The sequence below is a fragment of the Balaenoptera musculus genome, chromosome X (assembly GCF_009873245.2).
Source record: "Balaenoptera musculus isolate JJ_BM4_2016_0621 chromosome X, mBalMus1.pri.v3, whole genome shotgun sequence".
Taxonomy (NCBI): Eukaryota; Metazoa; Chordata; class Mammalia; order Artiodactyla; family Balaenopteridae; genus Balaenoptera; species Balaenoptera musculus.
The window spans coordinates 84,802,295-84,828,263 of record NC_045806.1 but is presented as its reverse complement, the minus strand read 5'-3'; the positions used below and the strand labels follow the sequence as shown (position 1 = coordinate 84,828,263).

At 38.8% G+C, this 25,969-nt stretch overlaps 1 protein-coding gene across 2 annotated transcripts; it reads left to right on the top strand.

Moving 5' to 3' along the window:
- The first annotated feature begins 5,996 nt into the window (after positions 1-5,996).
- Positions 5,997-25,514, top strand: TAF7L (TATA-box binding protein associated factor 7 like). 2 transcript variants are annotated; one of them, XM_036840215.1, is made up of 13 exons: positions 5,997-6,252; positions 10,004-10,071; positions 10,906-10,984; positions 12,313-12,446; positions 13,091-13,217; positions 13,457-13,512; positions 16,134-16,175; positions 17,038-17,110; positions 17,446-17,559; positions 17,989-18,210; positions 18,407-18,519; positions 19,827-19,886; positions 24,737-25,514. In XM_036840215.1, the coding sequence occupies exons 1-13, from the start codon at positions 5,997-5,999 to the stop codon at positions 24,779-24,781; spliced, it is 1,389 nt and encodes a 462-aa protein (XP_036696110.1). In that variant the 3' UTR covers positions 24,782-25,514. The 2 variants fall into 2 exon arrangements, with proteins under 2 accessions (XP_036696110.1, XP_036696111.1); XM_036840216.1 differs by lacking the exon at positions 5,997-6,252 and adding an exon at positions 6,864-6,884 and having other exon boundaries at positions 16,966-17,110.
- Positions 25,515-25,969: the final 455 nt, after the last annotated feature.

Genomic DNA, 25,969 nt, shown 5'->3' with positions numbered 1-25,969 from the left:
TAACACAATAATAGTGGGGGACTTTAACACCTCACTTACACCAATGGAAAGATCATCCGAAATGAAAATAAATAAGGAAACAGAAGATTTAAATGACACAATAGACCAGATAGAGTTAACTGATATTTATAGGACAGTCCATCCAAAAACAGCAGATTACACTTTCCTCTCAAGTGCGCACAGAACATTCTCCAGGATAGATCACATCTTGGGTCACAAATCAAGCCTCAGTAAATTTAAGAAAATTGAAATCATACCAAGCATCTTTTCTGACCACAACGTTATGAGATTAGAAATGAACTACAGGGAAAAAAACCGTAAAAACTACAAACACATGGAGGCTAAACAATACATTACTAAATAACCAAGAGATCACTGAAGAAATCAAAGAGGAAATCAAAAAATACCTAGAGACAAAAGACAATGAAAACACGATGATCCAAAACCTATGGGATGCAGCAAAAGCAGTTCTAAGAGGGAAGTTTATAGCTATACAAGCCTACCTCAAGAAACAAGAAAAATCTCAAATAAACAATCTAACCTTACACCTAAAGGAACTTGAGAAAGAAGAACAAACAAAACACAAAGTTTGCAGAAAGAAAGAAATTATAAAGATCAGAGCAGAAATAAATGAAATAGAAACAAAGAAAACAATAACAAAGATCAATAAAACTAAAAGCTGGTTCTCTGAGAAGATAAACAAAATTGTTAAACCATTAGCCAGACTCATCAAGAAAAAGAGGGAGAGGACTCAAATCAATAAAATTAGAAATGAAAAAGGAGACGTTACAACAGACACTGCAAAAATACAAAGCATCCTAAGAGACTCCTACAAGCAACTCTATGCCAATAAAATGGACAACCTGGAAGAAATGGACAAATTCTTAGAAAGGTATAACCTTCCAAGACTGAACCAGGAAGAAACAGAAAATATGAACAGACCAATCACAAGTAATGAAATTGAAACTGTGATTAAAAATCTTCCAACAAACGAAAGTCCAGGACCAGATGGCTTCACAGGTGAATCCTATCAAGCATTTAGAGAAGAGCTAACACCCATCCTTCTCAAACTCTTCCAAAAAATTGCAGAGGAAGGAACACTCCCAAACTCATTCTAAGAGGCCACCATCACCCTGATACCAAAACCCAACAAAGATACCACAAAAGAAGAAAATTACAGACCAATATCACTGATGAATATAGATGCAAAAATCCTCAACAAAGTACTAGCAAACAGAATCCAACAACACATTGAAAGGATCATACACCATTATCAAGTGGGATTTATCCCAGAGATGCAAGGATTCTTCAATATACACAAATCAATCAATGTGATACACCATATTAACAAACTGAAGAAGAAAAACCATATGATCATCTCAATAGATGCAGAAAAAGCTTTTGACAAAATTCAACACCCATTTATGATAAAAATTCTCTAGAAAGTGGGCATAGAGGGAACCTACCTCAACATAATAAAGGCCATATACGACAAACCCACAGCAAACATCATTCTCAATGGTGAAAAACTGAAAGCATTTCCTCTAAGATCAGGAAGAAGACAAGGTTGCCCACTCTCACCACTATTATTCAACATAGTTTTGGAAGTTTTAGCCACGGCAATCAAAGAAGAGAAAGAAATAAAAGGAATCCAAACTGGAAAAGAAGAAGTAAAGCTGTCACTGTTTGCAGATGACATGATACTATACATAGAGAATCCTAAAGATGCCACCAGAAAACTACTAGAGCTAATCAACGAATTTGGTAAAATTGCAGGATACAAAATTAATGCACAGAAATGCCTTGCATTCTTATACACTAATGATGAAAAATCTGAAAGAGAAATTAAGGAAACACTCCCATTTACCACTGCAACAAAAAGAACAAAATACCTAAGAATAAACCTACCTAGGGAGACAAAAGACCTGTATGCAGAATACTGTAAGACACTGATGAAAGAAATTAAAGATGATATCAACAGATGGAGAGATATACCATGTTCTTGGATTGGAAGAATCAATATTGTGAGAATGACTATACTACCCAAGGCAATCTACAGATTCAATGCAATCCCTATCAAATTACCAATGGCATTTTTTGCAGAACTAGAACAAAAAATCTTAAAATTTGTATGGAGACACAAAAGACCCCGAATAGACAAAGCAGTCTTGAGGGAAAAAAATGGAGCTGGAGGAATCCGACTCCCTGACTTCAGACTATACTACAAAGCTACAGTAATCAAGACAATATGGTACTGGCACAAAACCAGAAACATAGGTCAATGGAACAAGATAGAAAGCCCAGAGATAAACCCACGCACCTATGGTCAACTAATCTATGACAAAGGAGGCAAGGATATACAATGGAGAAAAGACAGTCTCTTTAATAAGTGGTGCTGGGAAAACTGGACAGCTACATGTAAAAGAATGAAATTAGAACACTCCCTAACATCACACACAAAAATAAACTCCAAATGGATTCGAGACCTAAATGTAAGACCGGACACTCTAAAACTCTTAGAGGAAAACATAGGAAGAACACTCTTTGACATAAATCACAGCAAGATCTTTTTTGATCCACCTCCTAGAGTAATGGAAATAAAAACAAAAATAAAGAAATGGGACCTAATGAAACTTCAAAGCTTTTGCACAGCAAAGGAAACCATAAACAAGACGAAAAGACAACCCTCAGAATGGGAGAAAATATTTGCAAACGAATCAACGGACAAAGGATTAATCTCTAAAATATATAAACAGCTCATGCAGCTCAATATTAAAAAAACAAACAACCCAATCCAAAACTGGGCAGAAGGCCTAAATAGACATTTCTCCAAAGAAGACATACAGATGGCCAAGAAGCACATGAAAAGCTGCTCAACATCACTAATTATTAGAGAAATGCAAATCAAAAATACAATGAGGTATCACCTCACACCAGTTAGAATGGGCATCATTAGAAAATCTACAAACAACAAATGCTGGAGAGGGTGTGGAGAAAACGGAACCCTCTTGCCCTGTTGGTGGGAATGTAAATTTATACAGCCACTGTGGAGAACAGTATGGAGGTTCCTTAAAAAACTAAAACTAGAATTACCATATGATCCAGCAATCTCACTACTGGGCATATACCCTGAGAAAACCATAATTCAAAAAGACACATGCACCCCAATGTTCATTGCAGCACTATTTACAATAGCCAGGTCATGGAAGCAACCTAAATGCCCATCGACAGATGAATGGATAAAGAAGTTGTGGTACATATATACAATGGAATATTACTCAGCCATAAAAAGGAACGAAATTGGGTCATTTGTTGAGACGTGGATGGATCTAGAGACTGTCATACAGAGTGAAGTAAGTCAGAAAAAGAAAAACAAATATCGTATATTAATGCATATATGTGGAACCTAGAAAAATGGTACAGATGAACCGGTTTGCAGGGAAGAAATTGAGACACAGATGTAGAGAACAAATGTATGGACACCAAGGGGGGAAAGCCAAGTGGGGGGGGGGTGGTGGTGGTGGTGTGATGAATTGGGCGATTGGGATTGACATGTATAAACTGATGTGTATAAAATTGATAACTAATAAGAACCTGCTGTATAAAAAAGTAATTAAAATAAAATTCAAAAATTAAAAAAAACCACAATGAAAATGATGGCTATATGTGTTCTGTGCAAGCTACTTTGACAAGACTGTTTCTTCAAGGAATGGATGTGATTGCTCTTTTGTAATGTTCTAGGGATTTGTTCAACAATACATCTAATAAAGATGAATACGAGTGCTAAAAAAAAAAACCCACAGTGAGATACCACTACATACCCATTAGGATAGCTGTTGTTTTTAAAATATGGAAAATAATAAGTGTTGGTGAGTAGGTGAGGATGTGGAGAAATTGGAACCTTGTGCATTGTTAGTGGGTTGTGAAATGGTGCAGCCACTATGGAAAACAGCTTGGTGGTTCCTCAAAATCTTAAACATTGATTTACCATATGATCCAGCAATTCAACTTCTAGGTATACAACCTGAACAATTGCAAGCAGGGGCTCAGATACTTGTACACCAATGTTCATAGCAGCATTATTCACAGTAGCCAAAGGTAGTAACATCCGAAATGTCCATTGGCAGATAAATGGATAAAGAAAATGTGGTATATCCATACAATGAAATATTATTCAGCCTTTAAAAGGAATGAGCTCTGATGCATGCTACAACAGGGATGCACCTTGAGAATATTATGCTAAGTGAAAGAAACCAGATACAGAAAGACAAATATTGCACAATTTCACTTATATGAGGTACCTGGAATAGGCAAATTCATAGACACAGAAAGTAGAAGTTACCAGGAGCTGGGGGGCGTGGGGGAATGGAGAATAACTGTACAACTGTTTAGGGGAAGTCTGAATATGTAGACATAGACACAGAGTCAAATAGAACTGAGCTTAAATTAAATATTGGCTCTGCCATTTACTAGATGTGTGACATGAGTCAAGATAACCTTTTAAAATCTCAGTTTACTCATCTGAAAAAAGCAAAAACAAAAACAAGAACAGGATCATAGTAACATCAAACTCACAAAGCAGTTGTGAGCATTAAATGAGATAATGCATGAAAAACACTTAGTAAAGAGCTTAGCACCTAATAAGTGCTTAATGATTATTAACCTTAGAACAGTTCCTGGCACATAACTCAAACTTCTTTTGAAGGAATACATGCAACTGCATATTTGCTATAATGATGAAATTGACTGAAGCCATAGTTAAGGGAGAGGGAGGAAGGCTTTGGAGGGGATGGGGGTTCAGAAGAACATATCAGAAAGACGGCAACATGACAGGACAAAACCCAGAAAAATATTCTGACAATATGACAGTATGTATATGACAGGTTTTTACCTGTACATCAGAGCTACTTCTTGGATCTGCTCTCCCCTACCAAGAGAAACCATAATTCGTACCTTTTCCTTTTTTTCACTTTTCATTCCATTCTTCCTCAAGAAGGGGCTGGAAATCTGGCAGTAAAGGAAAAAATTACATATATGTATGTTTGTGCCTTAATTTTTGCCTCCTTTCATGAAAGTCTTACCATAGTTTAAGCATTTAATAAATATTTCAAATCAAGTCTGGCATATTAGATTATCAATTAACATTTGTTGGATGATTTAATTTATAAGTAAGCAGTTACTTACTATGCTCCCCTCCTTCACCCATAGGGATACTCCCTGTGACACTTCTGTCAGAGCACTATTTTTATTTATCTATTATTTATATCTGATTCTCTTCACAAAAACTTTTGAAGCAGTTTTCAATGTTATTTACCACACCAGATAAAAATAATTAGGGATTGGGAGACAATGTGATGATTCAAAACAAGAGATCAACATATGCCAGTGAGGTTCACAGTTGTTAGAGGTGGGTTGCAAAATTGGTTCTGAGCTTCCTAGCAGCCATCAAAAGGAAAGTTAATTACATAATTCACATTGTCCAATGATTCAAAACACACAATTACTCGGGTATTTCAGTTACTGAGAATAGAAATTTTCCTTTGAGTTATTATTATTTTTGATATAAATGCCATCAAGAATTTTCTACAGTACATGAAAAACGAGTTTCATTGGTCCATTTTGTATTATAATCTTCAACATACCTCACCACATTATGCTAAAGTAAAGATCAGTGGATGAACTCTCAAAGGGACGAAAAACGGTTTTGTCTCGGTCTGAAGCTCTGGCAATTTAGCTCCACTGAAGGGAAAAAAAATATCACGTATCCAGAAGAAATGACTGTACAACAATTAGTCTTATAAAAATATTTATTCCTTACCATGAAGTTTAGATAAGTGAAGGCAACAGAGACTTCAAGTCTATAATCTCTAAGAGGTACCACTTAATGTCTCTAATATTACCCCTGTGTCTTTAAGAAGACCATTTTAGGAACGTTCTGGAAACTTTTAGGTCACATGACTAAATAGGAAGCCATTTTATTACCTCAGCGAGAGACCATGCAGCGCCCTAAGGGACGGCGCCGCGGTTCCTCAGGAAATGATTTAACACCAACTTCAACATCAGAAGTAACGAGCCTCCGATATTCCCAAACTGCCGTTGACCGTAGAGCTCAAACTGCCGGCGGTCTTGGCGTCCAAACTGCCATTTGTCTTGGCGCCCAAACTCCTGCCAGCTATGGCGCCCAAGCTCGTGCCGCCATCGGCAACCAGGCTGCTGCCAGAACCCCTCTGGAAAACTTACGAGAAGGGGAAGGTAAGTGGTTTTAAGATTTTTCCCGTAAGTTAAGGATCTGTGGGAGAAGCGAACTGCTAGAAGTTTATTTGAACCGTGATGCCCATTTAAGAGAAATAAGTGGAGTATGCTGTATCTCTGTCCAAAAGATGTAAAATAGTGACTTTGTTTCGAAGGGATCAGCTAATTAGTTTGGGCGCGGATTCTAGTTATTTAATGGGTTTGCGCGGTGGTGTAGTTGTCATCAGGTGAGGTGACAACTACACCAAGGAACAAATCGGTCCAACCTAAACGATTTGCGGAGCAACCGATTCTGCCACTCCTTTTACAGTTATCACTGTGTGCTGGTAAAACTCCCGTGGCCGTCCCAAGGGTCGTTCCTGTGTAAAGGGTATTTGTTCTGAAGCCTTGCTCCGCGAGGTCCTTGAGCGGCCACAATCAGCACCCTTCGAGTCTACCGCCCGGGCACGTGGCGAGCTGGCCGCCGCCCCGAGGCCATCCGCCTATCCGCGGTGGCGGAAGCGTGGGGAGGGGTAGCGCGGGAGGCTCCTACTTGTCGCCACACAGTCCGTCCGCCGCCCGGAGCGCACTCGCTCCCTCTGGAACCACCCTGTACAGAGAGGCCGTCCCGGCGCGAGTCGGCTGAGGAGCATGTGAGTCCGGCGGTCAGAGGGCTCTTGGCGCCTCGTTGGCGCCAAGGGCTGCGCGCTGCTCTTCCCTTCCCAGCCCACCTGGGGTGGCGCAAAGGCTTAGGGCCCCTTGGCCTGGTAGGAGGTTTTCTAGGGAAATGGGATCAAAGCCTAGGGCTGCGGTCTTCCCTTGGGAGCTTAGTGCACCTGGGATAAGGAGGGAGTGGTCATTGCCTCCAAACTGCAGCTAGCGGCTATGAAATTGAGAAACTACCAGTTTAGTTTTGTGCTGACTTGTGCTGCTGGGAGCTTGCGGTCAGGCGCCCTCCATTTAGTTATAATTCTGATTCCAATTCTAATTCCGATGAAGTGAGATGGAGCTGGCTGGGTGGGGGCGGTGAATGGTGGAGAGCGGTCCTGTTAATTTAATTAGGTATCAAAGAGTGCTTGCTGGAAAAATGTGGATGGCTTTTCTTAAAAGAAATATGATGCAACCAGTTCATTGTATAAATGCAGATAGCAAATCTAAAAAATCATTAAAACTCATTTCTACCAGGGGTGTCTACCTTCTCTGAAATGGTTCCAGTTCTTACATTCTTTCTTTCATAAGAGAGGAGTTGCCAGAAAGGCACTGAAATGAACAAAATGCCTTAGTCTTAATTCTGCTGAGAAATCTAAAAGTTACTACTGATCTGATAAAATCTTGCTTAGCAGCTAGTTCTTCAAATCTGTATTTCTGCTCCCAACCTTAAATGTTTGTTACTCTTATGTTAGGCAATGTACCCAGTCCCAAGATTTTTTATTCAATTTACTTTATTTTAATTAACTTTCCCCCTTACCTTTACATTTAGTTTTTGTATTTGTGTGTGTGTGTGTGTGTGTGTGTGTGTGTGTGTGTGTGTGTATAACTGTATGAAGCAGGAAAAGGAGAGAAATGGCTATCACAAATAATCAGTCTGTCTCTTTTTCTCCCTTTCTCTTTTTCTCTCTTTCTCTCCTCCCCCCCCCCCGCCCCGCCCTCCCATCCTGGGTGTCTGATTTTTCACTCCTGATTTCTCTTGTGCTTTCTATGCCTTTCTGGTAGTTTCTGAAGTCAGCCTAAAGGACTGAAATCATAACTGATGAATGATTTACCTGTAATAGGGTCTCAGACTCACTTGTATGAGGTTTTGTTTGTTTGTTTTTCCTTTTCTCTATTTTAACTGGTAGTGCTAAATATTCTTTGTCCTCCCCCCACTTTTTCCAATTTTTTTATTGAAGTATAGTTGATGTACAATATTATATAAGTTACAGGTGTACAATACAGTGATTCACAATTTTAAAGGTTATGCTCTGTTTATTGTTATTATAAAATATTGGCTATATTCCCCATGTTGTATATCCTTGTAGCTTATTTTATACCTAATAGTTTGTACCTCTTAATCCTCTACCCCTACATTTCCCCTCTCCCTTCCCTCTCTCCACTGGTAACCACTAGTTTGTTCTGTATATCTGTGAGTCTGCTTCTTTTTTGTTATATTCACTTGTATGTGTTTTTAAAAAAGGCTCCACTGCTTTTAAGTGAGATTCGAGTTCAAAACTCAGAACTCAATTAATGGTTTACAGAGTATTAGGAGCTATACATTATCTGGAGCTTTTCATCTAACTTAAATTATAAGATTTTATAACTTGGTGTATAGCATAGTGTCCTTAGAACATAAAAAAACTTTGTCAGTTTTCATATATGTACACTGCTTTTTTCCATTTATTTGTTTATTTGTTTATTTATTTATTTATTTATAGCTGCTCTGGGTCTTCACTGCTGCACGCGGGCCTTCTTTTTAGTTACGGCGAGTGGGGACCACTCCTCGCTGCAGCGCGAAGTCCTCTCATTATGGTGGCCTCTCCTGTTGAGGAGCACAGGCTCCAGGTGCGTGGGCCTCAGTAGTTGTGGCTCGCGGGCTCTAGAGCGCAGGCTCAGTAGTTGTGGCACATGGGCTTAGTTGCTCCACGGCATGTGGGATCTTCCTGGACCAGGGCTTAAACTCACATCCTCCACATTGGCAGGCAGATTCTTAACCACTGCACCACCAGCGAAGTGCCCTTTTTTCCATTTTTGAGAAAAACTTTCCTTAGAAGTAGTGTGGGCCCTAAAACTCAAAATGCAAGCCACTACAGATATATCCCTAATAGATGGAAAATAAGGTGAAAAAATGAAGATCAACTTGGAGATTATTCACTTTACAGAAGGTGCATTTTATATATATATGTGTGTATATGTATGTGTGTGTGCATATACATACATATATATATATATATGTATGTATATATATGGATTCATCGTAGGATTCCTTCAAATGGCTTTTAGAGGTATTTCACATAAGTGGTGGTTGTGAGGATTAAATGAAATAATAGACCTCAATGTAGAGCCTGGCACATGGAATGCATGTAGTAAATGTTAGTGATGAATAAATCAAATTAGATTTTACGTTTTTTCATTATCATCCCTTCAGAAATAAGTCTATTCCATGAAGTTAGATGTACTTATATAGATAGCCCAGCCATAAGACTGGGACTCCTAACTTTTCCCCGAGGTAGCTTGGAGCTGTTGATGTTGGCTTTAGAGTCATGAAAAGCTGCCTGCTCTCACACAGACTGTTTAATTCCTACCATTTTATTGATCATTAAGGTGAAATACTGAAAATTAAGCTCTGTTTCCTTCAAATTATCATAGAGCATTTCTGCCAGTGGTTTTTTGGGTTGATTTTGGCCTTTGGTTGGCAGTCTTCTCTGCAGAGGTATGTAGCTTGCTTTCTTTGGTAGTCACCACTGTATTGATGAGTTAATCCTTTACCGGAGAGTCTAAGAATATCAAGAAGACTAAATCATGTGTAACAGCTCTTACTTCATTTGTTATCATGTAATTAGTATTAACGTTGGAAAATCTGCACATATGGGAGGGGAGGTAAGGTGACTTTATAAATAATCAAGTTATGTCAAAAAAAATGTTTTGAAGCTGTACACATATCATTCCAGTGAGGGTTATCAGCAAGATATTGTATAATTTAACCAGTACTACCAGAAGTGGTCAGTAGAGGGACCAAGAGCAGTTTTTGGTAACTTTCTGTTGGTTTTGTTTTTGTTTTCGTGAATTCAAAAACAAGAGATGAGTAGAAGCCAGGATGAACCTCCTTGCGAACTTGAGGACCAGTTTATATTGCGTCTGCCTCTGGTAAGAAACCCTTGTATCTGAGGCCAAATATCTTCAGTGCGTAAGTATTAGCTCTGCTTGTATTCTGTAGCATTTCTGTTTATTTAAGGTAGGCTATAAAAACCAAGAACATTTGTTTCCCAGGAGTTGTGTTCTATTTAGCAATCCTATCCTAGCGTGTACTCTTTTAAGCAGCATTTCTTTTGTCCTGCACATGCCACCTACTGTGTGGGTTGATTTCCTGGCAAACAGGTGGGACAATGATGGATTCAGTCACTTATCACAGATGCCAACAGCCTTGCTCACTGGACAGCCAAGAAAAGACTCTTCTAAAAGAGAGTTCCTTTCTGTCACCTCAAAAGGGGCAATGGAGGGGTTAGCACTGTCTCCTCAAATTCATCATCATGCAAGGCTGTTGAAGCTCATTTCAGCATTGTGTTAGGGTCTCTTCCCCTATTGATACCTATATTTAAGTATTATTTAGTCTAAGAAAGGTATATTAAGGATGGGCTTCAGAAAGGTATTTCCCCAATTAAGGTTAATTAATATAGCCAGTAAACTGCAGCTAAGCCTTCCGTTAGCAACTACAACTTGAAGGGTAACAGTGAGAAACAGGAATGTACAGCTAGGAGAAGGCATTATCTGTAGCTACTGAAAGACAACAATGAGATTAGAGTCAACCTCATCCTAATTTGACTTACCCAGTGCACAGTATCTCATGGTACACGGCATTGTTCCTAACGTTTGGGAAGTTTAAGGTTCTATTTAAGGGAGGACTGTCTCTGACATATCTGTTCTATTAGCTGCTAAGTAGACAATTCATCCTTCTGATTTTTCAATCTACCTCCTTTTTAGGAACATGTTTCTACTGTCAGGAAGATAGTACGTTCTGGAAGTGCTGCCATGAAGGATAAACTGAAAATTGACTTACTTTGTAAGTAGTTAATATCCATTCACTGTACATCGAACAGTAATTTATTAAGGGATTGCTATGTGCCAGGCACAATACTAGATACCAAGGATGTGACAAAGAATAGAATGTGGTCTCCGTCTTGATGGACTCAAAGAGAGGCTTCAGTCACTTCCATCTCTTCCTTTTAAGAGGAAAGGAAGTAGAACTTATACAACTTGAGGTAATTATCATGGTGTGTATAAGGAAGAACTTGGAGGTCAACTGTGAGATTTGCATACTGCTGATTGTCTCCTATATGAAACTTTTGTGATTTCTGACTGTCCAGGGGAATGACAGGTGGATGTACTATTCTTTGTTTACAAAAGTGACATATCTTTATCTCTTTTAAATAATACTTATTAGATTTTTAAATACAGAGAAGTATATGAAGAATAAAATTTTAAATGGCCCATAATCCCAGCACTCCGGTAGCCCTTATTGACACTTTAAAAAAAAGGAATACAAATGCATGGCTAGAAAATTCAAATAAAACAGAAAGGTTCAAAAGGAGAAGTGAAACTCTCCTTCACAGTGCCTCAATCTCAATGCCAAAGATAACTAATATTGGCCTTTTCTCCTTGTGTTTCCTTATAGACAAAACTTTTATGCATAATACCAACATATAAATAATCTCTCTATATTTTTAAAGATAATTTACACAAAAAGGATCATGTCAAACATAGTTCTGCATCTTTATTTTTTCACTTAATATTAGAAGATTACACTTGAATCCTTTTGTATCAAGAGACATTCATGTTTGAGACATCTGGGCAGGATTCAGAGTTGTCAGTATATGGCTGACTCGCTCTCTCTCTCTCTCTCTCTCTCTCTCTGGCTATTGTGTAGAATTTTATCTTTGTGAAACTAACTAGAGATTATAACTTGAGACTTATTAGTACTATTCTAGAATCAACCCTCCCCTTACCCAACCCTTTGAAAACACCCATGTACAATGACATGATCGAATGCTCCTAATGGTGTCCAAACGAATGGGTTTGAATGAATGGAGTTGGCCTTTCAAGATGAGAATGAAACAGTTACCACTTCATTCACTTTAGTTCACAACCATGACCAAGAAACTTAGCTACTTTTGATGGAATGACATAAACTAGAAAAAAAAGAGCTTCATATACTCTGCCTTCTTTGCTGTGGGAAGTTACTAATTGTGTACACAATTCTGGCATTGTGAGAAATAGTAAGTTTCAATGAAAGACTCATCTGTCCCCCATAAGTCTTCATTATTCAAACCCCAGGAGTCTTGAGAGTACATTGGGAAGATGTCAGCTTTAATCTTTTCTACTTCTGTTCAGCTGGTGGACGTCATGCAGTTGTTGGGGTTGAAGGTGTCTCACTACCTGCTAAGCTGGTTGATTTCCCTTGTGTTATTGAAAGCCTGAAAACTCTGGATAAAAAAACCTTTTATAAAACGGCAGATATTTCCCAGGTATGGACAAGTTTTCTTAATCTACTCGCCCACACATCCTTCAAGGATTTCCTTTCTCCCTCCTTTTCTTTCTTTCAATTCTCCTTTCACCTGCTTGTCATTTCTAATTTCCAGCTCAATTGCACAGGAATACAATGTCATGTTCTGGTTTGGTGTTTGATCCATCACTTTTCACTACTTTATTTTATCCAAATAGCTTTCAGAGCCTCCTGTTTGCCATTTATAGTGCCTTTCATTATTTGAAAAATATGAGCATCTGGGATCTTTGTCTGAAATTCCTGTTAAAGCAGTGTGCTGTTAACTCTGGAGGTTTACATTGGTTCTTACTCATCATCTCTACTGTTGATTTTTTGTTTCCTTTATAAATCAAAATGCTAAGATATATCTTGTTTTCAACACATTCCTTCTGCAGTGGTAAGCACTGGAGCTAAAAAAACAACAACAACCTCAGAGTCCATATGCTGTGCTGCCGAGATAGAGAGAGAATGCATATGAGTGTATGTAATACTTGGTTTTCTGGAAATGCCAAGTAGCATTCTCCTTACTTTTGTGCTCCAGGATTTCTGGTGGTAAGAATGATCATCATCCATTACTAACCCAAGATTTGTGGCCACAGTCAACTTCTTTGTCTTTGTTAAATGCAGATGCTTGTGTGCACTGCTGATGGTGGTGTCCACTCTCATCCTGAAGAACTGGTTACCTCTACTGATCATAAAGCAATCAGGAAAAGTGAAAAGGAGAGACAGAAAAAATATGTCTGGAAGCATGGCAGTAAGTCATCAGTCCCTTGCTCATTCTGTCTAACTACATTTATCTGCTGGATCCTAATTACTTGTGAGCCAGGGATCTGTTACCACACTTAGGTATTTGGTTCAGTAGGCATCCAGACACTCTTAAAGGAACGAGTCGTGTCATGAGCCAGTGGCTTAGAGCATGACCTTATCAAATTCAGATAGATACGTGACTACCATCAGTCATATATATATTTCACCATGTTGAATTTATTTTAGTTACTCCACCACTTAGGAATGTCAGGAAGAGAAGGTTCTGCAAAGCAACAAAAAAGGTTAGTGGCATGCTATTTCTGTGTCTACTGGTTGGATTGGAAGAGGATTATGAATGGGGGGGAAGGGAGACAGTCCGTTGGGTATTCATTTGTTCAGACATTTATATGTCCAATAAACATTTGTTGAGTATGAGCAGTATGCCAGGCGCTGTGTGCTAACAATTGGAAATATGTAACGAACAAAAACAGACTTGACCCTTGAAGTTATAAGGTAGTCACTTAGGGATCTAGATGTGTCATGAACTTGAAACTTCTGCTAACGCTTTTAAAAATTTCCAACTGCAAAATCTTGTTTTAAAGTGAACCCATCCAGAACCTGAGAATTGGGAATTGTGGTTGTATTTCTAACCTTACCTCAGACTTGTAGAACCCTGGGCAAACTACAGGAGTACTATGCCTTGGCTTCTTTTTTAATTAAATTTTTTATTTTGAAATAATTGTAGATTTACATGCAGCTGTAAGCAATAGAAAAGAGATACTGTATACCCTTTACCCAGTTCTTCCCACTGTAACATTTGCAAAACTATAGTACAATATCACAAATAGGAAATTGACATTGTTACTATTCACTAATCTTATTCAAATTGCTCCAGTTTTACTTACTCCTGTGTATGTGTGTGCGTGTGTTTAGTTCTATGCAATTTTATCCCATGTGTACGTTGGTGTATCCACCCACGCAGTCAAGATACTGAACAGTATTGTCACCACCAGGATCCCTCATCTTGCCCTTTTAAAGCCACACCCATCTCCTCCTCACCCCAAACCACCAGGCTCTAACCCCTGCTAATCACTAATTTGTTCTTCATCTCTATAATTTTGTTATTTTGAGAATGTGGTATAAATGGAATGATACAAAGTATAACACTTGAGACTGGCTTTTTTTTCACTCAGATTAATTCCTTTAAGGTCCATGTGGATTGTTGCATGTATCAATAGTTCCTTCCTTTGTATTGCTGAGTGGTATGCCCTGTTCTGAATGTACCACAGTTTGCTTAATTGTTCACTCATAGAAGGACATCTTGGCTGTTTCCATTTTTTGACTATTATAAATAAAGCTGCCAGCAGGTTTTTGTGTGAACGTAAGTATTCATTTCCTTGACATAAATGCCCAGGAGTGCAATTACTAGGTATGTTGCATGTTTAGTTTTATAAGAAGCTACCCATAGTGTTTTCCAAGTGGCTGCACCATTTTACATTTGCCCCAGAAATGTACGTGTGATCCAATTTCTCTACATTTTCACCAGCATTAGGTGTTGTCACTATTTTTTATTTTAGCCATTCTGATAGATGTGTAGTGATCTCATTGTGGTATTAATTTGCATTTCCCTGATGGCTAAAGATGTTGAGCATCTTCTCATGTGCTTGTTTGCCATCTATATGTCCAGTTCAGTGAAGTGTCTGTTCATACCTTTTGCCCATTTTCTAAATGGATTGTTTTTATTGTTGAGTTTTGAGAGTTCTTTTTTTTTTTTAATTTTTAATTTATTTATTTATTTATTTATTTTTGCTGTGTTGGGTCTGCGTTGCTGTGCGAGGGCTTTCTCTAGTTGCGGCAAGTGGGGGCCACTCTTCATCGCGGTGCGCGGGCCTCTCACTATCGCGGCCTCTCTGGCTGCGGAGCACAGGCTCCAGATGCGCAGGCTCAGTAGTTGTGGCTCACGGGCCTAGCCGCTCCGCGGCATGTGGGATCTTCCCAGACCAGGGCTCGAACCCATGTCCCCTGCATTGGCAGGCAGATTCTCAACCACTGCGCCACCTGGGAAGCCCGAGAGTTCTTTTTTATATTCCAAATACTAGTTTTCAGATATGTGGTTTGCAAATATTTTCTCCCAGTCTGTAACTTGTCTTTTTATGTTCTTCACGGGGTCTGTCAAAGAGCAAAAGTTTTTTTTTTTGTTTGATGAAGTCCAATTTATTGATTTCTCCTTTTAAGGATCTTGTTTTTCATGTCAAGTATAAGAACTGTTTGCCTAGCCCAGATTCTGAAGACTTCTCCTAACTATCTTTTTAAAGTTTTACATTTAATTTAAGTCTGCAATCCATTTTTGAGTTAATTTTTGTAAAAGGTTTGAGGGTTAGTTCAAGGTTGTTCTTTTTTTTTTCCCCTTTGCATGTCCAATTGTTCCAGCACCATTTGTTAAAAAGGCAACCCTTTGTCCATTGTATTGCTTCTGCACCTTTGTAAAAAATAAGTTGGGCGTATTTGTGTGAGTTTTTTTTCTGGGTTCCATTAATCTGTGTTGATCACCGATTCCACAGTGTAGCTTTGTAATAAGCCTTGAAATCAGGAAGACTGATCTCACTTTATTTTTTATTCAAGATTGTTGTAGCCATTCTAGAGTCTGTAACTTTCCATATACATTTTAGAGTAAGTTTGTCTATGTCTGTAGAAAACCTTGTTGGAATTTTGATAGGAATTGCATTAAACCTATAGATCAATAGCTTTACTATGTTTAATCTATGAACATGGTTGCTTTGGCTTTATACTGTCAGTCAACAGCATTCATTGAGTGCCTACTAAATATAAAACTACATTAAGAATGATTCTAGAACTCTTTAAGCTTTAGTAAAGTAGAACAATTATAATATAACTTCATTGTTTGTTGTGTTTTATTTCATAGGTCCCTGATTTCAAACAAATTGAAAAAGTCAGCTCTCCTGAGGTAGACGAATCGTAATATAACTTTATTGTTAACCTATGCTGTGTTTTATTTCACAGCTCTTTAATTTCAAACAAATCAAAAAAATCATAAAGATTACTTTCAAGCCTTCCTTCTCACCTGTAACCCCCGCTCCCATACACATACACTGAATTTGATTCACTGAAAAATGAATTCATTGTTTAATGTCTGACGACTCCTAGAGCAAAAGATACAATTTGATCAGTGACCCTGTGTATTTTAATCTGCTTCTTTTCTGTGATATTTATTTTTAAAAACCATTTCTTGGAAGCCAGGGTTCACTCTTACCAGCAGTTGTTTGCAATTACTTATTCCCCCTCAAAGTTCTAATTTCTATTTGTGGCATGATGAATTGGTTGCTGTGGAGATAATTGTCTAAAACTGGATTTAAGGGAGAATATGTGGCTAAGACACAGTTTTTATAGGAAACTGTCTAATAATAAAGATGTGGAGAAGTGGAATCTGGGAATTTGGATCTTTAAACCAAATTACTTCCAAGTAACAAAAAAATTATAGTTCTTTGCCAGTGTGGGTCAGCGCAAATAATTAACAACTGAGGCTTAAGGGTCGTGCCTCTGAGGAGGTCTTTAATATAGAGTTGCAGATTGAAAAGATTAAATGTCTCAAGTAATTCGATTGGGAAAAAATAAGCTTACTGTATAAAAATATAGACACTGATCAAAGTTTCCTTCATAAATAGCATTGTTTAAAGTAGAAATTTGATTGGATGTATCTTAAAGAGGCCTAATTATTTGAATTCATTTGTATGTAGGAAGAGGACATTTCTGCAAGACACAGGGTGTTAAGTGATGTTACTGGTATTCCTTCTCCAACTTTGGTTCAGCACGTTGACTCTCCTGATGTGGAGAGGCAAGTGAAAAGACTGCTGTGCTCAGATACTGAAGCTGTCAGTGTCCGTATCCTTTTATACTAAATATTTTCTGTGTAGTCTGTTACACCCCAAATGCACTTGGTGACAAGCTCTCATTTCTGATATTTGTGTGCTGATGTTAATGTACAGAACTTATGATTTTTGGAAATGTTACTTTCTAGCTAGGAACAGTACATTCATGTAATAGAAATTATTTACTTGCATAATTCAGTATATGGCACTTTTCTATACTAGGAATCCAGATACAAATGGCCTGAAGTTGGACTAAATTAAATAGCACTTTCAGCCAGAGAGCCTCTTCTCTTTCAAGTTTGCCTTCTGCTTTCTTTCTGCTTTTTCCTTGACTGCCTCTCCTTTCAGGATGGGAGGTCGTTGCTGAAGGTGAAACCGAGGAAATAGAAAGTCAAGGCTTCATTCCAGGCTTTGAGATAGCCTCAGAAATGAGTGGCTATAAGCAGCGTCATACCTCACCAGGTGCATTAATAAAGGCAAAGCAGGAGCTTCAGAGAGGGCAGGTGTTGACTGTGTGTAGGACCATTCTCCGTAAACTCACAGGCCAATCACAGAAAAAGGATGCCTTTGCCCTTCTCTTCTCGTATTGGTCCCACAAGTTTAGGGGTTTTAGATTGGGGTTCTAATATCCCATCCATCCCTGCTATTCTAAATTCCTGTGGGCCCTTGGATTCTCTGAATATTTTGATCATTGAATACATGAATGAATGTTACAGTGTTTTGCCTTTCCTGTCCTTGTTTTATAAAGGGAATAATCTTCCTGTGAGAAAAATTATTTTTAAAATTCATTGGTTGCCCAGTAAACTTGAGGGGGAATATAATTGCAGCTGGAGTGGGAGTCATTTGAAAAGCTTCAGATGGTTCCACCTTCCTTTTGCTTAAAACCCATAGAATATGGTGCATTTCGGGAGATGGTCAATGACTCTGGCAGTAACAGTGATGAAGTTGAGGATGATAAGGAGGAAGATGAAGAGGGAGAGGATGACTATGATGATGAGGATGAAGACAAGAAAGAGGAGGAAGATCGTTATGAAGTGTATATGGAAAGTGAGCCACAGGCCAAGTTCATTGAATCTGGCCAGTATGAGGCAAAGGAGGAAACCATCCCAATGGGTAAGTTAGGGAAAAACAAAGGGGTGGGACAGAGTGGGTGGCAGTACTAAAGACTGACTCTAAACACGTGTTAGTTGCAAAGTTAAGTTTGAGAAATTATTGCTCAGATGCGTAGTGGAGTTTTAGTTGATTTGGATCTTGGTCCACTAGTTTAGGCCATGTTTAGATACATGAAGTTTTTGTCTATCTCTGTTAGTCATGGACATTCAGAAGCAGACTCATTACATGGAGAAAAAGCTCCAAGAGATTCAGCACAAAGCACAAAGACAGAAGGAGCTCATTATGAAAGTGGAAAACCTAACGCTCAAGGTAAATTCTTGTTGGCTGGTATAAATATATCCGGATATCTTACTTTCAAAATCCCATCTTTGTGTTTCCACTCATGTCATCTCTGTGCAGCATTCTGGTTCATTCATGAACCTGAACAACCTCTTAGGTACCCCTAATAAAAGATAGCCCTATTTCCTTTTACCTGAGTAATTTTGATCATCTATATAAGCATTTTTGGGAGGGGTCCAGGAGACTTGAGATAATAATTGCCAATATTGAACATTTAACTATGTGAAAGGCATGTACAGAGCTAAGCATTTTACGTGTATTATCTCATTTCATCCTGACATCCCTGAAATATAGGTGCTGTCACTATTCCCGTTTTATAGATAAGAAATTGAAATTCAAAGAGATTAAGTAACTTGCCAAGGACCACAGTAAGTGGTAGGGCATAGATTGAACCCTGTTGCTCTGTACCAAAATGTATTCATTACAATGAAAGAGAAACTAAATTAATTTAAAAATTTTATGATGCCTGCTTGAACAAAAATTAATATCATGCTTTATTTTTATTAATACACACTAATACATATTTTATTACTACACATATCAGCAAAAGGAAAATGTATGTTTAGGCCATGTTTGCTTCCCTTTTTATAGTGAGGGAAATTCTGAAGCATCTGGAGAATTCCTTGCCAGATTTCTTTTTCTGTAGAGCTGTTGTCATCGAAGGGGAGCAACTTGACACAGAACTATACTTATTTAGAGTGTTGTCCTTCAGAATAACCAAGTTAGATAATAGATGTGGACATACTTTGAAAGATACAGATATATGGTATTATGACTGTTGTCGTGTGCAGTACTAGTTAAGAATGGTAATATTCTGACCTAGAGCAGGGAAATGAAGGAGTCAGCACCAGATTCCAAGCCAGCTCTTTAAGTAGGTCACCACAGTCAAAGGATTTGTGCTAAACTAGAAAAAGGTAACATGAAGGCATTCTAATTCTTTGTTTTAGGGCAAGAAAAAAAAATGCCGTGTAGGGTGTATAAAATCAAATCAAATGGCCCTGCAGTTGGAGAGTGTAGTTTTTATACTCTAAATCCTTTTTAAAATGTGTTTTTATTGAAGTAGAGTTGATATACAATGTTGTGCCAATCTCTGCTGTGCAAAGTGACTCAGTTATACACATAGAGACATTCTTTTTCTAAATCCTTTTTTAAAAGTACTCTTTTGTTACGACTGACAGTTTTCTTACTTATCAAATTATTTGCCAAACTCTTTGTCTCTCTTGGTTCTCTTTTCCTTTGAGACTCAGCATTCATCTTTTATATAATTTGTTTTCCAGAGTCATTTACAGTCTGTGCTGGAGCAGCTTAAGCTACAGGAAAAACAAAAAAATGAGCAGGTGAGAAGTGTGTTTTCACATCAACCAGAAAACATTTGATGCAAAGAACCCCACCCCACCCCAATCTCATTTCTGGCTGTTCTTTTCACAGGAACAGTAGTGGCCAAATCTTGTAAATGAGGGTAGCAGGTTGGAACAAAGTCTTTGTGAAAATTCGTTCATTCAGCAGATATTGAATGTCTATTAAGTGGAAAGCACTGGATGTACACACAGTGTTGAATAAGACGACACATACAATACTTGTCCTCATAGAGCTAACAGTCTAGCAGGGAAGATCAACAGCAAACAAATTATCATACAAATATAAAGGTGCAAATCATAAAGAAGTGCTGTGAAGGAGAAAGAGTCAGTGGTGCTATCTGAATAGAGTCCTGAATTAAATTGGGGAGATCATAATCAGCCTTTCTAAGGAAATGATACTTAAGAGACCTGAAGGAAAAGTCCAGGCAAAAAGTGTATGGAGAGCTTCTTGGGTGGAGCGTATGCCAGGTCCCACATCGGAAAAGAGCTTGGCCTCTTTGAGAACCTCTGCAGTATTTAAAGCGAGGAAGAGAGTGACTTAACGTAAGGTTGGAGAAGTAGGCGGAGGCCATATTGTATGGTCCCTTGCAGTCCATGATAAGGAGGATGGGTTTTAGTCTTAAGTGCAATGGGGAGCCCTTGGAGAGCTTTAAGCAGGAGAGTCACATTTAATTTAGAAGTTTTTTTTAATATATATTTATTTAATTTATTTATTTTTAATTGCATTGGGTCTTCGTTGCTGCATGCGGGCTTTCTCTAGTTGTGGCGAGCAGGGGCTACTCTTCGTTGCGGTGCACGGGCTTCTCATTGCAGTGGCTTCTCTTGTTGCAGAGCACGGGCTCTAGGTGCGCGGGCTTCAGTAATTGTGGCACGTGGGCTCAGTAGTTGTGGCTTGCGGGCTCTAGAGCACAGGCTCAGTAGTTGTGGCGTGCGGGCTTAGTTGCTCCTCAGCATGTGGGATCTTCCCGGACCAGGGCTCGAACCCGTGTCCCCTGCATTGGCAGGCGGATTCTTAACCACTGCGCCACCAGGGAAGCCCCTAATTTAGAAGTTTTAAAGATCACTTTAATTATTATCTGGAGAATGGATTGTGAGAGGGCAAGACTAGTAGCAGGGAGGCCAGTTAGGAGGCTGTGGGGTCGTCTAATAAAAGGTGATGGTAACTTGAAATAAGGAGGTGGCAATGGAGATGGAAAGAATAAATATTTTTTCTTTTTTTATTGAAATATCGTTAATTTACAATGTTGTGTTAGTTTCAAGTGTACAGCAAAGTGATTCAGTTATATATATATGTATGTGTGTGTGTGTGTGTGTGTATATTCTTTTTCAGATTCTTTTCCATTATAGGTTACTACAAGATATTGAGTATACTTCCCTGTGCTATACAGTTGGTCCATGTTGTTTATTTTTTATCTATTTTATATATAGTAGTGTATATATATTAATCCCAAACTCCTAATTTATCTCCCCTCCACCCTCCTGCTATCCCCTTTGGTAACCATAAGTTTGTTTTCTATGTCTGTGAGTCTATTTCTGTTTTGTAAATAAGTTCATTTGTATCATTTTTTTAGATTCCATATGTAAGTGATATCATGATATTTGTTTTTCTCTGACTTACTGCACTTAATATGATAATCTCTAGGTCCATCCATGTTGCTGCAAATGGCATTATTTCATTTGGAAAGAATATATATATATTTAACTGCAATAAAAGTGTTTTATAACGGCTTTATTGGGATATAATTCATATACCATACAATTCACCCATTTAAATTGTACAATTCAATGACTTTTAGTATATTCACAGAATTGTGCAACCATCACCACAATCAATTTTACATTTTTATCACCCAAAAAAGAAACCTGTACCCATTAGCAGTCATTTCCCGTTTCTTCTGACCCTCCCACTCACCACCACCCCCACCCAGTTCTAGGCAACCACTAATCTACTTTCAATTAGCCTACTTTGCCTATTCCGGTTATTTCATATAAAAAGGAAACATATACTACAAGGTCTGTTGTGTCTGGCTTCTTTCACTTGGCATAATGTTTTCAAGGTTAACCCATGTTGTGGAATGTATCAGTACTTTATTCCACTTTATGGCTGAATAATATTCCATTGTACAGATATACAACATTTTTGTTTATCCATTCATCCATCAGTCGACATTTGGGTTGTTTCCACTTTTTGGTTATCATGAATAATGCTGTTTTGAACATTTATATATGAGAGAATATATTTTAAAGGTAGAATTGATGGGAATTGGGCCAATTACTGGGTGTTGAAGGAGAAAGGAGCGTTAAGGATGTATGCCAGATTTCTAACTTGAAAGACTATTATTTAAGGCCACAAGAGAGTGAGCAGAGTGAAAAGAAAAGAGGGTAGTGTGGAATAAATGAGGGTCAAGTAGCTGTATAGAAATGTATGCTGGTTCCAGCCCTATACTGTTGAGGGTAGGGTAACAGTTTTAAGGAGACTGGAGGTCGTATTATGAGGATGGACTTAGCATGGGGCTTTTTTTCGGGGGGCCCACGCCGCGCATCTTGCAGGAACCCGCACCTTCAGCAGTGAAAGTGCGGAGTCCTAACCACTGGACCGCCAGGGAATTCCCGAGCATAGAGCTCTTAAGGTAGTGATGCCATCCCCCATGCTCATCCCCATACAAACAAGGCCAGGAGAATTCTTATGTTCTGTATATTCCCTTCCCCTCAGCACATCACTCATCCAAGTACTGCTTATAAACAGACACGTGAACAGTTAATGCCAGGATTGCCTTAGCACCCACTAAACATCTTTGTTTTCCTCCATGTAAGTAGTTAGTATTGGGGGAGTGCTATTTTCAACATAGAACTATAGCTGTAAACTTTATTCACTCAGAACCCTTTATGTTAGCTCATTTATTCAACATAGATTTATTGGGCACCTACTTAAAGCTAGGTTCCACAGGGAACTACAAAATGCTTATGACACAGTCTCTGCCTCCAGTTGGGGAGAAATACATGAGAGGGATAGGAATTTAAAGGAATGAGAGCTCACTTTTGTCCATGGAGATTAGAGGAAGCTTCATAGAGAGATGGTGTTTGGGGCCTTAAGAGGTGGGTAAGGTTCTAATAAAGAGATAGAGAAATGAAGGCATTCTGTATAGAAAGTAGCATTCACAATGGCTCAGAGGTGGTGATGCCAGGCTTAAGAGTTTAGATTTTTGGTGTAGGTCATAATAAGCCCTAAAAGCTTTTTCACCTGGGGAGTAACTCAGGAAATTTTCTCTGCCAGCAGTATATAGGAGAAATTGGAGGGGGGAAATACTAGAGGAAGATGCAAGTGATAGAAGGAATCAGAACTTAAAAATTGATTGGATTTCCAGGACAAAAAGGGAACAAAGAGTAGTGCAGAGCCTGGGTGACTGGAAAATGGTGAGCCACTAACAGGAATGAAGACAACTTGAAGAGGATTCTTGGGGGGTGGGGGATGGAGAAGATGATGAGTTGAGTTGGAAGCACTTTTTAAAATGGGAGATCGGAGAGTGCCTCATGCATAGAAATGATCATTGAAGCTGTGGGGATAGATGAGTTAGCCAGGTTGACTGTTCAGCAAGAAGTCTGAACCTAAGGATAAACCTCCCTTTAGGAGGTGGTGGGAGGAGAAAGCACCTGTAAAGGAGAAAGAACTGGAGAAGTCAGTGGTCGTAATCGTGGTCAGCATCTTAGTGAAAAGATTCTCGCAATTACTACAGCTAGCAATTATAGCAGTTTGGTAGCTCATGTCCAGCACAGGATCATTTTGTAATGCTCCATTCCTGTCATTCCACAAAATGAAAATCCATACTGATATGGGGCGAGCTAAATTGAATAATACTCAGAAACAATCTTTGTCTCAAAGACAGTATACTTGAGTGTTATTGGTCACTTTGCCATTTCAAGTAAATAAAACAAATTAACTCTTACATCACAAAATGTTCAGAGCTTCTGACTTAGAAAGCATCAGGGTAAGTAGAACATCATCAGACTCGTCATTGGTTAGGACTCTGAGCCAGTTTTCAAGGGTCTCATAACATGGCAGGAAGCAGCAGCTAAGACTCGGTTTAAGACACAGTGCGGGGCTTCCCTGGTGGCGCAGTGGTTGAGAGTCCGCCTGCCAATGCAGGGGACACGGGTTCGAGCCCTGGTCCGGGAAGATCCCACGTGCCGCGGAGCAACTAAGCCCGTGTGCTACAACTGCTGAGCCTGCGCGTCTGGAGCCTGTGCTCCGCAACAAGAGAGGCTGCGACGGTGAGAGGCCCGTGCACGGCGATGAAGAGTGGCCCCCGCTTGCCACAACTAGAGAAAGCCCTCGCGCAGAAACGAAGACCCAACACAGCCAAAAAAAAAAAAAAAAAAAAAAAATTAAAAAAAAAAAAAAAAGAAGGAAAAAAAACTTAAAAAAAAAAAGACACGGTACGTTCAGTGGGGCAAGAGGCTATCACAACTGCCTTATCTTCTGAGTTTTAGACTATGGCTACAGTGGTCCCACCTGCTTTGTCCCTACAGTGAGCTGTGACCTCTGTACACTCTTCCCAGAAGTACAAATTCTTAACAGCAAGCATATTTAATTTCTTTAGTATATTCAGTTTTGAAGCTTCCTTTTATAAGTTTGGCATGATAAAGGACAGCATCATTGTGTTTGCGTTCTTGACTGTGGCACTGTTTTTTGGAACATTGTAAGACTAAGATAACCTTATAAATGCCAAATTACAGTCTTTCTTTTTGGTTTATATAAATAAATTCTAGATCAAGTAATGGAACTTAAGATTTCAGATTAATTTTTCGTGTTTTTCTGCCTCTCCCTACAGCTCATTTCTCTACGGGGAAAACTGAACTATTTTCTGAAGGATTGAGGAGAGCCTTCAGCCTGGCATACAAACCTTGGCTTCACCATCCATATTGAAGACTAGATAAAATTGTGCCTGTTTCTTCTCCTTTCATTGCCTTATGTTGCATCATTTGTATTTGTTTCTCTGAAGGATTTTTTTTGTTTGCTAGTTATATTCAAAGTTTGTAGCCATGTAGAAAGGGACAAAGTATAAAAAAGTAGTAGACCTGAAGACCCAACTCAACTATGGGACTTTGCTTCTCTTTATCAGTTTGAGAATTAAGTTGTTTCTTTTATGGTGTCTCAGATGATTCAGCCATGCTTGCCAAAGGCAGACAGTCTAACCTGAAGGCTATACAGCTGGTTTGCATAGATTTTTAGCTTTTTCTTCTTCTGTTTGTTTCAAATATTTCCTAAAACATAGAGTCAAACCATTTCTACCAAGGGCTAGGACCTGCCACAGTGATTAAGTGCCTATCTGGCAGCAGTTGATACTAGGTTGTATCCTGTCTCTGTTCAGGCATTAAAGGCTGCTTTCCGGCTCAGGGATGATTTCTTGCTGCTGCTATCTTTGTTCTGTTCTTAATGGTTTTAGGATTGTGTCTGGTTGTTATTTGGCAGCTATGGGACTAGTTAGAGCAGAGATGAAATTCTGAGTTGTTATCCTTATTCTGAGCCTCTTCTTCCTAACCCCCATCGGAAAAGGTTAGGAAAAAAACAGATACCTGTGGGAGCTCCCTGGTTGCCTAGTGGTTAGGGTTCCAGGCTTTCACTGCCATGGCCTGGGTTCAATCCCTCGTCTGGGAACTCCCATAAGCCTTGTGGCCAAAAAAAAAAAAAAAAAAAAAGAACAAAAAACAGATACTTGTATTGCCTGTGAAAACTTCCTTAAAAACCCTGGGCCAGTTTGGTGATTTTTAGCTATGTTCAGATTTTCTAGTCTGTATTCTTTAAGCAATAAATAAATTCCTTAAGTGGATTACTGTCACTTTATTAAACAGCTCCCATGATAAGTACATTCATATCCAAAAGGAAACTGGTGAAACAAGCAATAAATTCTGCAGTTAGGAAACGAAAGAAGATGCTGTCAGCACTGGGACATCCTTCTAAAGAGCTCTTAGGATAACTCCTAATGAACTAAGCAGATCATCTCATATTCACCATACATCATTGGGATTTTGAGAGAAGGTACAGAGAAGTAACAAAAATGGCA